This window comes from Taudactylus pleione, unplaced genomic scaffold (assembly GCF_031769625.1).
Source record: "Taudactylus pleione unplaced genomic scaffold, aTauple2 ptg000205l, whole genome shotgun sequence".
Taxonomy (NCBI): Eukaryota; Metazoa; Chordata; class Amphibia; order Anura; family Myobatrachidae; genus Taudactylus; species Taudactylus pleione.
Window position 1 is genome coordinate 1,883,080 of NW_028284607.1, and position 15,067 is coordinate 1,898,146.

Sequence of the window (15,067 nt, forward strand, 5' to 3'; positions counted from 1 at the left end):
GTGGTTACCTGGAGACTAGCATTATGAGTAAAACAAAGCAATGGGTATGTACAAGCATATGTTGGTAGGTAGCTGGAATGGCAAAACACAAGCTAGAGGTCTGAGCCATAGAAGATGAGCAGAGGCTGGTTGAGGAAGGGAGGCCAAAGGAGCCTGAACGTTATGAAAGGACGCAGTTGAGTTTTTCAGAATGTTCACTAAAGACAAAAGTATATTTTTACATAATGACACCCCTGTATTGTGCTTCTGAGTGTTTTACTCCTAACAATAGCTATGAAATGAGTCAAACTATAAGGGGAATAGGCTGAAGTGCATTCTTCTTCTTATAGAATACTTCTCCATTGAGCTAATTTCTTATATCAGAGAGCAGTCTTTGGGACAGATGGCTGGCATCATTTCTAACTTTGTATCTCAATGACTTTTAATTGCTCAGTTTTTCACACTTAATGGATCTCAATATTTATAACTTATGCAGTTTTGTTGTCTGTCTGCTGTACGACTTGAATTACTCGAATATGTTTTTGCCTGGTTGTATTCCAAGTACAGAAAATGCATAGTATTAGCTGGCAGTCTATATAACCAGGTTTTTCCATCACTCTCTCTAGCTACATATCATAGAGGTTGGACAGCCTGCTAATGGAAACCAGCCTTTTACCAAGAAGGCTGTGGATGTCTTCTTTCCTCCTGAAGCTCAGACAGACTTCCCTGTGGCTATGCAGGTAAAGTGCATTATGGGCCATCCTTGCATATAGTTTGGCTATTCTACACCCACAATTCTGTCTCACTATTTCTGTTGAAAGTGAAGCCAGTGTATCTCCTTCATGTATCTTCCACTGTTGAAATGTAACTAGATTTATTATGATCATTTTAATTTTAGATTGTTATGCTTTATTGTTGTTTTACTGGAAAAGTATCTATTTTACTATTTCTCTTGCCTCTTATCTCGCTACCTTTTTTTTTCATGTACAGATCGGCACCAAACATGGAGTAATCTATCTAATTACAAAGTATGGGTACATCCACATGTATGACCTAGAGTCTGGAGCATGTATTTATATGAACCGCATCAGTGCCGACACCATCTTTGTTACCGCCCCTCATGAACCTACCACGGGAATCATTGGCGTGAATAAGAAAGGCCAGGTAGGCATAGTAGTACTTCAGTAATATATTCCTATGTATTTAAGATACTGTACTCTGCTGATGGGTTGGGTACGGGATCCCAGCGGTCAGAATCCCGACGCTGCCATCCTGACAGGGTTAGGATACAGACAGTCGTTACCCTACCCCTCTCTCTAACCCTAACCTTTCCTCCCTCACCGGTGCCTAAACCTAACCTCACCCCCTAGTGCCTAATCTAACCTCCCCGCACCCTAAACGTAACCCTCCCTCCTTAGTGCCTGACCCCAACCCTCTCCCTAGTGCCTAGCCCCGCTACTTACCTTCAGGATGCTAGCGTTCGTGATGCCAGCGCCGGGATTCTGCCCGGTGTCGGGATTCTGGTACTGGCATTCTGAACGCCGGAATCCCCGCTGTCGGTATTATGACTGCATCCCCTGCTGATATCTGTAGCTTTCTTCTCTTGGTTATCAGCAAAGAACTACAGAGACTGTCACCGTTACACAACTAGCCAGTGTTAAGAAAAGTAAGGGGAAGGTGTATCAAACCTTCTATAGAGGGCAGGTGGAGAATTTGCATATGGCAACAACTCTGCTTGTCCTCTTTAGAAGGCTTGATACATCTCCCCCTAAATGTCAACCTATTAAAAAAAATGCAAAATCTCCTGTGCCGAACACGGACAAATCTTCCATTTCTTTAGAAACATATTTTTTGGGGTGATTTGCCATGTCATGAGGAATTACACACAAGAACTGCTGATTGCAGTGCACTAATGCTTTAGTCTATTGCTTATTCTAATAGGGGTTCTTAAGAAAATGAAGCAACCATTCATTATATTTCCTAATTATTTGTGATAGCTTCCAGTTTCATATCTGCTTTGCTCACCAGATTTTACAAATTAGGCAATCATTGTAAACACTTGCTTTTCCTATGAAGCCGTCTTATCATTAGTCACCGAAATCTATTGATGTCTTTGCGACATCATCAAGGAGTGCAGTCTGTGGCTGGCCATAATAGAGCAGGGAGGGAGCAATGCTGGTCTTGCCAGTAGTATCTGTAGAAAACACATGGTGTCTGTGTTCCCCAGCCTTCTACCTAGCACACACAGCCTAGTACTTAGTACTTCCCTAGCTTTCTCTCGAGCACACACATCATAGTACTTAGTACTTCCCCATGCTTCTCCCTACCGCACACATCCTAGCACTTAGTACTTCCCCAGCCTTCTCTCTCTAGCACACATCCTAGTACTTAGTACTTCCCCAGCCTTCTCCCTACCGCACACATCCTAGCACTTAGTACTTCCCCAGCCTTCTCTCTAGCACAGACATCCTAGCACTTAGTACTTCCCCAGCCTTCTCCCTAGCACACACCTCCTAGCACTTAGTACTTCCCCAGCCTTCTCTCTAGAGCACATCCTAGTACTTAGTACTTCCCCAGCCTTCTCTCTAGCACAGACATCCTAGCACTTAGTACTTCCCCAACCTTCTCCCTACCGCACACATCCTAGCACTTAGTACTTCCCCAGCCTTCTCTCTCTAGCACACACATCCTAGCACTTAGTACTTCCCCAGCCTTCTCTCTAGCACACACATCCTAGCACTTAGTACTTCCCCAGCCTTCTCCCTACCGCACACATCCTAGCACTTAGTACTTCCCCAACCTTCTCCCTACCGCACACATCCTAGTACTTAGTACTTCCCCAGCCTTCTCTCCCTAGCACACACATCCTAGCACTTAGTACTTCCCCAGCCTTCTCTCTACCGCATACATCCTAGCACTTAGTACTTCCCCAGCCTTCTCTCTCTAGCACACACATCCTAGCACTTAGTACTTCCCCAGCCTTCTCTCTAGCACAGACATCCTAGCACTTAGTACTTCCCCAGCCTTCTCCCTACCGCACACATCCTAGTACTTAGTACTTCCCCAGCCTTCTCTCCATAGCACACACATCCTAGCACTTAGTACTTCCCCAGCCTTCTCTCTACCGCATACATCCTAGCACTTAGTACTTCCCCAGCCTTCTCTCTCTAGCACACACATCCTAGCACTTAGTACTTCCCCAGCCTTCTCCCTAGCGCACACATCCTAGCACTTACTCTGTGTAAGAATGATGCATTTTGTGTATGTTATACTATGCTATACATATTTATACATATTTATAATTGTGTTATTTGGGAATACCTTACTTTATAGATATTTGAGAAAGATATTTCACATTGCACTAAATGTATTAAGAATTAAGAAAAATATGTTGCAGGTACATAAAGTATTTGTTGCTATCCAATTCCTAGAAAACAAATATTTAAGTGAAGGCATATCTGTCCTGAAAACAAGTATAAAATGTGCTTGTTTAGCTTAGGCAAAAATAAAGTGTTTCCAATTACATTCCAATGCATCTTTGTACTCTGTGTGGTCCTAATGTTGTGAATTCCCCCCAGGTTTTAAATATTTGTGCAAAATATTTATTAAAGTACCGGTTTGCATATATGTTTACTAACCTCAGAACATTCCTGTCTGGGAAAAGTTAGGTTATATGTGATCCACTGAATCTATAGAGATGTGGCCATGACACTGGAAGTTGGGAGTATCCCTCAAAAATCTGGACAACTTTTTGTTTTTGTTCAGTAAATGTTTATTTAAAGGATTTTACAAAACATCTTCTACAGACAAGTATACTATCGTCCTTATGCAGTGAAGTGTTTACTTATCGCTTTTCCCCTTCTCTGCTCAGGTGCTTTCAGTATGTGTGGAAGAAGACAACATTGTGAACTATGCCACAAATGTGCTACAGAACCCTGATCTGGGACTGCGCATGGCTGTCCGAAGTAACTTGGCAGGTGCTGAAGAGCTTTTTGCGCGGAAGTTTAACACCATGTTTGCTCAAGGCAATTATTCTGAAGCTGCCAAGGTTGCTGCATCTGCTCCAAAGGTATCTTGGTAAATGAATGTTTGCTAAACTTATACATGAAATGTTTTCTCTTCTGCATAGCATACTTATTCTGTCTCTCCAGGGAATTCTTCGCACTGCAGACACTATCAGAAAGTTTCAGACTGTACCAGCTCAACCTGGACAAGCATCACCTCTGCTCCAGTACTTTGGGATTCTGCTAGATCAGGGGCAGCTGAACAAGCTGGAGTCACTAGAGCTCTGCAGGCCGGTCCTGCAGCAGGGGCGTAAGCAACTCTTGGAAAAGTGGCTGAAGGAAGATAAGGTAGGAGTCGCACTATATGGTAATGATTTTATCTTCTCGGACTGCCACAGTGTTCTCACTCATTCTATAAAGCTTTTCCTCATCTGTTTTATTTAGTTGGAGTGCTCTGAGGAGCTTGGAGACTTGGTAAAAGCTGTGGACCCTACTCTTGCGCTTAGTGTTTACCTACGTGCTAGTGTGCCAAACAAAGTGATCCAGTGCTTTGCCGAGACTGGGCAGTTCCAGAAAATAGTTCTCTATGCCAAAAAAGTAAGATGCGCCCAGTGCCCACTGGCTTTCTTCTCTTTGCAGTCAACGTGCCAGTAAAGTTATTATTTTTGTACTAGGTGGGATACACTCCAGACTGGATCTTCTTACTTCGGAGTGTTATGCGAATCAGCCCAGATCAGGGTCTACAGTTCTCCCAGATGCTAGTACAGGATGAGGAGCCCTTGGCCAACATCAACCAGGTAAAGTTAGCACTGGTGGTTCAGTGTCAGAGATGCAGGCATGTACACTCACTGTGTTCTTATCTCATTTTCAAATCGCATTGCAGAACATAAGGAGCCTAGAGAAAAACTATCCAGCTGTAACCTTTGTTGTTTTTTAAAATCTATTTTTACTTTTAATTGATCAATTATTTGCCCACACGTAAATAAACTGTAATTACATCTCTGTTGTAAAGTCTAGTATAAACGGATTATAGATCATGAGGCCCACACAGTGTAATTATGAGTCAAATGTATTGCATGTATTCACATCCAGAATAGACTTGCATTTGGTTTACAGGGCAGAAATACTTTTAATATGTGCTATGTAAACTGTGTGTTTTTAAAATAATCCCTTTTCTTGCTTTTTAGTAATCATGTTTATCTGTATAAATAAACGTGGACCTGTGATCTCGGTATAAACCTAAACTGTTTATCGCTGTATTAGAGTATTGTAATTTCCTTTCCTCAACAGTACAATGGGCCTGTTTTAGATGTGTGCGGTATTGCTCAGCCGCAAGGAAGCAGCTGTGCAGTACCATCCAGCAATTACTTACATGCCGCAGGCGGAGTCTATAGAATCAGCCCCAATGACAGGCTCACCTTACAGTAATGAAACGATGAATAAGTCTACTTACTTGTTTACAAAAGTCAATGGCATTATGCAGGAAAGTTCAACATGAATTTAGGGGCAGATTTTATTTTATTAATGGAAATCTATCTCAAACAAGTAATACATAGATTTTATTTATTCTAATGAATTCAAATATGTTTATTCCCTGGGTTAGGAACAATTTAAATTAAACCTGGCATGGTCATATAACGTGAGAGCTTTCTAAGAGCTGTGAAGACTTTAGTGTGTGACTTATCCATGCACTTTTCAATATACCTTATAAATATGTTATATTTATACAATATTGTCCATTACAAAATGATTAAAGGTGCAATACAAGGGGTGTACAGGACAAGTTGCATTATGATGCACTGGACAACACAGAAAATGTAATTGTCCAAAGATATTTGGACAAATATGATTTCATATTGTCTACTAGATCCACAGGATATGGTCTATGGTTCATCCACTAGGTGGCAATGTACTATAAGCCATCTGCTCCTTTTCTCTTCCTCAGTTTCGCTTAAGCATAGACAATCATCTCTATTGTCCTACTGCAGAATAAGAATAGGATTTATTTGTAAGGACAGACATTCCTCACTTAACAACCTACTCGTTTAACAATCGTTTGTACTTACGACCAGCACTTTGACCAGCTGGAACCCATAGTACAATGACTAAAATGTTTTTTTATAACTTTAATTGTACTGTACAGTATGTAAGAGTTATGCAAAGTAAAACAGTTACAGTAGCAAGTTTGAATTTCCTGTAAACCTTTTCTTTATTCAGAATACATAAAAATGATTACCTCCTGGTTCCTCGTTTAGTGACCAATTTGTTTAATGACCTAGTCGTAGGAACGGAACTCGGTCGTTAAGTGAGGAATGTCTGTACTAACAAATCCCTATTTAAGTGCTTTACAAAGAAAAATAATATTTAGGATGTTTTGGAAGGCATGGGAGCATATTGGCTAGATAATTGTAGTGACATAGTGCTGGAGAAATGGAGCAGTATACTGTAGGAGAAAGATGCTATTAGTATTATGAGTGTGTAATGTACCAAGCTACCAAAGAAGAGAGGACAGGAATACAACAAAACTCTGTTTTATAAACTGACCCTTATTGTAAGGGAATGTACCATATGTAACACCATAAGGATATGTAATGTAAGGCAGATTTAAGTGTGATACACTGGCTCTCTGTTCCTAGATTGTGGATGTCTTTATGGAGAACAGCCTGGTACAACAGTGCACGTCATTCCTGCTTGATGCTCTGAAGAATAATCAGCCTGCTGAGGGCCACCTGCAGACTCGCCTTCTGGAGATGAACCTGATCCATGCCCCACAGGTACCTCTACTCCTCAGTAACTTGCATTCTTCTTTTAATGTCTCCACTTCCCCAAAAGACAAATTCCTCTTCAGATGTGATAAATAATTGGAAACCTATTAATGTGTCACCACAATTTAAAATTCCATCCGCCCATTTCTCCCACCGCGACTAGTGATCTTTTATTTCTTCTTCGGGGTCCATAGGGTCCACAGCCATTACTTTGGGTATGAATCCCGGTCACCAAACAGTTAATACAAATGAGCTCTCTGCTCCCAGGATGCACGGGGTCCCTCCTCATATACCTCACCCCCTGCCTCAGGCAGCCAGTTCTTCCTGTTTGGTGTGTACACCACATAGACAGTGGGACTGCAGGAGCAGTCCTGCAGACGAGTAACTAAAAAAAAAAAAAAAAAGAGAGAGTTTACTCTCTATCTCAGCGGGTGGTCTGAGCTGTCTTAGAAGCAGCCTCGTGCCTGATCGGAGACGCACCGGCCACGCGCTGTAACTACCTCCTCCAGCACCGCACCGCTAGCCTTGGCAGGCCATGGCTAGGGCTTCAGCAGGGGCTCTCATGCCCTGGACCGCACCTGGATCATGGGGATGGCAGGTCAGCGGGTGGTTGCGGCGCCCGCTGACGCCGGGACCACGTGGCGGTCCGGCCTCCGGCAGTGAGACTGGCCGGAGGCGCGCTGCAGTCGGGAGGCATACAGCTTGTTTCCTACACTAGACCGCCGGGATATGATGTTCCTGACCAGCCGGGGCTTGTGGCGGCGGTCAGGTCAGTTTACCGGGCAGGTCCAAGCAGCATAGGGGAGGTACGCTTCCCCGGCGGCCCCTCCCCCAATCCACATGCTAGTTCAGTACTCTGGCGCAGTGATTGTGGGTTGCTCCTCCCAGCCTCCATATAAGGCAGCCAGCGTGTATGTCAGTTGCTCTCTGATCACTGCTGCTGCAGGACGCTGGGCAGTCTCCCTGTATACCTTTCCTACTGCTGGTTCAGGTTTTACAGGGCTCTATCCTACCTAAGCCTAGGCCGATTGTGGTAGTGAGAGCTTATATGTGTATGACTCATAGAAGTGTTTATGCATGACATGTGATTGTTGTCTATGGATACTGTTTCTTCTGTAAAAGAACTGTAATTCCTGTATACTGTCACTGTCTCTCCCCCGCCCTTACTATAGGTGTGTGGGTTGAGAGTAGAAAGCAGCACATATACACTCAGAACCAGTGGCATAGTTGACATGTCTAAGGAGTCTGAGGGTCAGGCGGGAGCCCCGTTGCTGATATCCTGTATAGCCTGGAAGGCAGGCTTGTCCCCACAGGACTTTCTACAAAATGGGCTTTGTGGGAACTGCTTTAGACAGCCACCACACCAATTAAGTCTGCCTGTTACAGGCCCTGAGCCCCCTTGGGCATAATTTTCTCAAGTTATGGATCATGTGGCGTAGCGGCTGGCTGCTACAGTACCACCGGTTTGGGGTTTGCCTCAGCAGATGCATCTTATGCCCATGATGTGGCCGCCTTGGATGGACCGCGGGTAAGGTTATGGCATCATCCTCGGGGGTTTTTCAGCCTCCTCAGGCTGTCAAATCAAAGCAGCCTAAATCTAGGCGCCATTTACCTACTCACATGGGTGACTACTCCAGTGCCTCATCCGAGGAGGAATAGGCACAGGACTCTTCACAGGAGTCTAGCTCCGAGGAGGGTGATGATCATTTCCCAGTAGCCGATGTCCCCTTTCTGATAAGGGCTGTGAAATCGGTGTTAAATATCGAGGAAGGGGATCCTCTGCTTAGGAAGGCCCCCTTGTTCAAGCGCCAGGTGGTTAAGGCAGAATTCCCAAAGTCTGAACTATATCAGAACTTATGGAGGAAGCGTGGGTCTGTCCGGATAAGAAAAGCCATCCTTCTAAAAGAATGGCGCTTCTATATCTTTTTCCAGCAGAGGACTGTGCCAGGTGGGAGAATCCACCGTCAGTTGATGCACATGTGGCGCAGCTGATTAAACGTACCACTCTGCTAATCCCAGCGGCTTCGCTGAAGGTAGCCACGGATAGGAGACTGGAGAGTTGCCTCAAATCAATCTTCTCGCTGCAGGAACGGCCACCCGTCCAGCTATGGCCACTGCCTGGGTAGCAAGAGCTATTGAGGAGTGGGCCAAAACTTTAGTGGAGTCTTTACCAGATGCCTCTAAGGAGCAACTGGATATGATCTCCTTTATTAGAGAAGGGGCCTCTTATTTGGGAGATGCCGTCTTGGATGCAGGGATCCTTTCCTCCAGGGTTTCAGCGGAGTCCGTGGTGGCACGTAGGATTCAGAAAGAGCTTTGGCCCTTCAGAAAGCAATTCTTTCCTTACTAGCATCGGAGGTAGTGATTCCGGTGCCAGAGAATCATTTCCGAGAGGGGTTTTACTCCAATCTGTTCTTGGTTCAAAAACCGAACGGGTTGTACCGGCCTATTCTGAATCTGAGAGAGCTCAACAAATTTGTTCGAGCCCCCGGGTTCAGGATGGAAACATTGTGATCGATTGTGTTGGCAATGGAGCAGGGGGACTATATGGTATCCTTAGATATACAAGATGCCTACCTCCACATACCAATCACACAGGCTCATCAAAAATGTCTTCGATTTGCAGTAGGAGGGGAACATTTTCAGTTCCAGGCCGTACCTTTTGGCCTGTCCACAGCCCCTCGGGTATTCACCAAGGTTATGGCGGTGATGAAGGCATGCCTCAGACGCCAAGGCGTCAGGATTTTGCCTTACTTGGACGATCTCCTGTTGCTAGGGCAGTCCCCGCAGCAGTTACAGGATCATTTGAGGCTGACAGTATCATGTCTGTACAGTCATGGCTGGATCATAAATTGGCAAAAGTAGTCGCCCTGTCCGGTACAACAGATGTGTCATTTGGGAGCAAGATTGGACTCCGTGGTGCAGAAAATATATCTGCCAGAGGAGAAGATTCTTGCCTTACAATCACGAATACGCAGGTTGCTTCGCAACAGGCAGATATCCGTTCTAGTGGCCATGCAAGTCTTGGGGTCGATGGTGGCCACCTTCAGGATGGAGGAATACGCTCATTTCCGCTCCAGGCCACTGCAGCAATTAATTCTGTCTCGCTGGGACAAGGATCATTGCACGATCAGGTCTCAGTTGCTGCGTCTCTCTCCAGAGGTTCGGTTGTCCCTGTCCTGGTGGTTGCAGACAAAGCATCTCAGGCAGGGTTGCCTTTTGGGTGTCGGATTGGACATTGCTCAAAACCGACGCCATTCTTCAAGGTTGGGGGGCGATGACGGGGTCACACACTTTCCAAGGAAAGTGGTCAGTGACGGAAAGCCGGCTACCGATAAACATCCTGGAACTAAGAGCTATATTCAAAGCTTTAGTGCAGGCTCAGGAAATCTTAAAGGGCAGGCTGATACAGTCGGACAATCGCACCGCGGTTGCCTACCTAATCAAGGGGGCACAAGGAGTTGGGCTGCCTTGGCAGAGGTATCAAAAATCTTGGTCTGGGCAGAGTCTCATCTTCCCACGATATCTGCCGTGTTCATTCCGGGTATCCTGAAATGGGAGGCCGACTTTCTCAGTCGGCAGGAGATAAATGCAGGAGAGTGGGCCCTACATCCACAGGTTTTTCGGAACCTTGTGGACAGGTGGGGTCTACCAGAAATAGATCTGATGGCTTCAAGAAGGAACAACAAGGTTCCCAGGTACGGATCCTGGACAAGAGATCCGAGAGCCGAGTGTGTAGACGCACTGACAGTAAAGTGGCGTTACAAGCTTGTATATCTGTTCCCCCCCGTTTGCTCTTCTTCCCAGAGTTGTCAGAAGATCAAACAAGAGGGCAGCACCATGATATTAAAAGCTCCGGCATGGCCGAGACGTCACTGGTTCACAGATCTACGGTCTCTCTCCATAGACACTCCATGGCCCCTGCCATTGAGACCGGATCTGTTGCTACAGGGTCCCTGCTGGTACCCGGATCTTCATCGGCTATCTTTGACGGCATGGCTCTTGAGGCCTCCGTCTTGAGGAAGAAGGGGTTTTCCGAGTCTGTTATACGGACGATGCTGAAGGCACGGAAACCATCCTCAGCCCGTATATACTATAGAATTTGGCATACTTTCTTTCAGTGGTGTGAACTGAAAGGGTATGACCCACAGAAATTTCTGATATCCAGAGTGCTTGATTTTCTTCAAAGCGGTCTGGAAAAAGGGCTCCGCCTGGCCTCTTTGAGTGTACAGGTGTCTGCTCTATCAGTCTGGTTCCAACATAAAATTGCTCTGAGACCAGATATAAAGACCTTTTTTCAGGGGGTGAGGATTCAGCCTCCCTTCGTTTCCCCAGTTGTTCCGTGGGACTTGACTCTAGTTCTGAAGGTTTTACAGGCTCCTCCGTTCAAGCTATGGCATCTGCACGCAGAGTGTTGGATTTATCTGCGCTTTCCTTCCGTGCGCCGTTTTTGGTATTTCATCAAGATAGAGCAGTACTACGTACTAGGGAGGGTTACCTTCCGAAAGTAGTGTCTAAATTTCATATTAATGAAGAAATAGTAGTTCCAGCATTTCAGGGCACTAGTCTCTCGCCAGGTGAAGCTTCCCTGGATGTGGTCCGTGCGTTGAGAATTTATGTGAGACGCACGAGCAAATGGAGAAAGTCTGATTCACTTTTTGTGCTTTATGGAAGTAATAAGCATGGCTGGCCAGCCAATAAACAGACACTGGCCAGGTGGATTCGCATGGCAATTTCATTGGCTTATACACAGGCTGGCATGCGGGTGCCGGATTCAGTAACTGCACATTCCGGGAAAATGTCTTCTCTGGAGAGTCTGGGCTCATGAATATGGGTTTTTTCTTTCATACCCTTTGTTTTGTCTCTGCCTGCTTGAGCTTTGTAACGAACTGGCTACCTGAGGCAGGGGGTGGGGTATATAAGGAGGGATCCGGTGCATCCTGGGAGCAGAGAGCTCGTTTGTGTTAACTGTTTGGTGACCGAGATTCATACCCAAAAAAAAAAATGCATTTTGGGGCCTTAAAAATATGCTAGTACAAATTGTCATGTACCCCAAATTTGATGGGATCCCATGGACCTCGAAGAAAAAGAGTTAACAAAGGTATGTTATACCATAACTCTTATTTTCTTGTATATGGTGTGCTTTTAATTGTTTCCTGATTTCATTTCTCCAATCTTCTTAGGTCGCAGATGCCATCCTTGGGAACCAGATGTTCACGCACTATGACCGGGCCCACATTGCCCAGCTGTGTGAGAAAGCTGGACTGCTGCAAAGAGCGTTGGAGCATTATACAGACTTGTATGACATCAAACGTGCTGTCGTACACACACACCTTCTAAATCCAGAGGTGAATTCTTATTTTGTGTAGATCATTCTTCTAATATAGAAATGCTGTTCTCTTGCTGCATATTAACCAGGCACAACAGTACATAGTCATGACCAGTCGACTGAATGTGCTGTCTTGTCCTCTTACAGCAGATTTCTTTCCTCTAAATTTAGTGGCTGGTGAATTTTTTTGGCTCATTATCGGTGGATGATTCAGTGGAGTGTTTGCGAGCTATGCTATCTGCTAACATCCGGCAGAACCTGCAACTCTGTGTCCAGGTGGCATCTAAATACCATGAACAGTTGGGCACACAGTCTTTGGTTGAGCTCTTTGAGTCTTTCAAGAGTTACGAAGGTATGTGCATTCTGTCTATTTTGTAGTACAGTACTTTAAAGCAGTCAGAAAGTCATCTTTGTCCATAGTTAGTATGGGGACAGCGATGGTCTAATCCGTATACAGGATGCTGGACCGTGGAAATAGTAATTTTTCCCTCCAGTCTTTCTGTGTGCCTGTTCTACCTCAATTTATTTTCAGTGTATCTCAGAATATTTGCATAGTGTTTGGTTCACACATGTTTAATAAAATATAGTCCGTATTCTGTTTAGTGGAAAAGGATAAATAGTTTATTGAAGTTCCGTAATATGGCATTAATACAAACGTGTCTTGATAGTCCGGTACGGCATGTGATAAACTGCAAAATTTATGCAGTTTATCACATGCCGTACCAGATGATCAAAACACGTTTGTATTAATTCCATACTACGAAACTATTTATTTAGAAAAAATGGTACCGACCCCTCAATTGGGCAAACTTGCACCAGAAAGGACATTGTTTGCCCTATTCTATTTAAGCATAAAAGGGAATCACTAATGGCGTTAAGCTTCACCTATACATGATGGGGTACTTGCATATCTGATCCTGTTAATATAAGGAGATTATATGGTCTTGGTTTAGGAGATTTGATATCGAGAAGAAGGTAATTGTCTGTTGTCCTATTGTTACGTGAGGTTTTCTGTCTCTACTGTCCAAGATTGTGGATTATTTTTCACAATTATTTCAAATAGAATGGTTTTCAGCTTGGCTGCTCTTTTACTACTATATCTAGTGTTTCATTACGCTAATCAATCTACAGCAGAGGTTCCCAACTTGGGTCCTCAAGGCACCCTAACAGTCCAGGTTTTAAAGATATCCATGCTTGACCACAGGTGACTTTATTAGTACCTCAGTCAATTTGATTTAACCACCTGTTCTCAACCATGGATATATCTAAAACCTGAACTGTTGGGGTAACTTGAATACTGCGTTGGGGAACATCTGGTCTACAGTTTGATTTTCCCAATGCTGTCCTGGATTTCTAAAGTCAACCATAAGGTTAATGAGCTGCATGTGTTGTGGGTTAGGGGGTAGGGTTAGGCTGCGTGAGGGGAGGGTCAAGGTTAGGATGTGGGAAAGGTGGGTTAGGGGAAAGGTTAAGCCGGGTACACACTGGATGATATGTCGTCATCGGCCAGTGTGTACCAGCTCCCGCTCATCGTCAGCGACTTTGTCCGTCAGACCTGCATGCATGTCCGACGGGCAATATCGGCAGCAGGAGCCATGCTGCATTGGTCTGATGCCGGCACACCGCAAGTCCCGTACCTACTGTCTAGTGTGTACCAGCCTTTAGGGTTTCTGAAGCTTTGTAATGCATATGGAAACTAAGTTCACCGCTATGTTCAGTTAACTGGCATTCTACTGTGCATACAAATAAAACCACAATGTCAGGAAACAGAAAATAGTTGGTTGCTTTTTCTTTCCTCAAACAAAGCTAAGAAATGAGCTATGTTATTTAAAAAAAAATTGGGTTGACGGATAATTCGACCTTCTGGAGCAAAAGCAGTTTTATCAAGGCAATTCATGCAGGCACTGAGTGGAATAGCTGTTACTATATATATATATTTTTATCCTATTTAACTTTTGAATAGTAAATTGCTGTTGATGTAAGAGATAAACTGCTGCCTGTGATAAACTCATATACTTGTCCCAATCTACTGAGCCTTCAGTATTTTCCTGCCTTGACGATATCTAAGCTCCTCTATAGAGCTGTAGAAGGTTCCCCCAGGTATAGTATCACATAATTGGAATATACCTAAATGTTCTTCTCCAGCTCTCATCTGCAATGTGTATGCCTACTTCTAACATATCCTGCCAATCATTCTATAACAATTGCATGTAATGGAGGGTAGACATACCTGGTTCCTCTCACTGCAAGAAAGTAGTATGAAATGATTCCCTTGCTACACATTCTAGCTCTAGTGTTCTTCTACAAAAGGCCTGGACAACCTGTGGCTCTCCAGCATGCTTTATCAGTTGATCGGTGGGAGGGTATGTTGGGACTTGTCATTTCACAACAGCTGGAGAGCCACAGGTTGGCCAGGCCTTCTCTACAACATTGAATCCCTCTCCTCATCCAAAGGCAGTTTCAGAGCAGCTTTCAGGTATGGCCACTCATGCCCTATTATTTAGCAGTTTTTAACAAGATGAACACCACTGATCCAGCCTTATATGGGAGAATTGAATGTTCTCACACACCCTTCTGATGTTCAAGGATCTAGGTGTCACAGGCATGAGATCACCTGAGTTATTTGTCAAAATATTTGTCAGCTGTCAGATAGAGGCCCATGTGAGACACATTTTTTTAATAACTTAACCACTTTTATGGGTGCACAATAATAAAGGCTTCTATAATTGGGTGGGGATAACGGGGACACAGTCATTCCAAATATTTAATATAAGGTTCAGATGGGAGTATTTTGAGACCAGTGGACTTCTTATTTGAAAAGGAGGACACAGCCAAATTAAATCACTTTCAAAGTAAACAAGGCATCCTGCATATTGGCCAATTTAGCATGGCAGGGATGCTTGCCAGGTTATCTTTCAAATCCATCTGAGAACTTATCGTTGTAGAGGTAATCTGCGTTGGTAACTTGCACATAGGACAGATAGATGTTT

The 15,067-nt window shown here is 44.3% G+C and overlaps 1 protein-coding gene across 1 annotated transcript in view; it reads left to right on the forward strand.

The window, feature by feature from the left end:
• LOC148517944 (clathrin heavy chain 1-like) overlaps positions 1-15,067 on the forward strand; it is a 90,911-nt gene that overhangs the window by 27,028 nt on the left and 48,816 nt on the right. Inside the window, exons 5-13 of the mRNA XM_088477835.1 lie at positions 606-719; positions 970-1,143; positions 3,851-4,048; positions 4,131-4,331; positions 4,428-4,580; positions 4,658-4,780; positions 6,620-6,757; positions 11,932-12,096; positions 12,249-12,429. Coding sequence (XP_088333961.1) covers positions 606-719; positions 970-1,143; positions 3,851-4,048; positions 4,131-4,331; positions 4,428-4,580; positions 4,658-4,780; positions 6,620-6,757; positions 11,932-12,096; positions 12,249-12,429 — 1,447 coding nt within the window. The remainder of the gene's footprint in view (positions 1-605; positions 720-969; positions 1,144-3,850; positions 4,049-4,130; positions 4,332-4,427; positions 4,581-4,657; positions 4,781-6,619; positions 6,758-11,931; positions 12,097-12,248; positions 12,430-15,067) is intronic.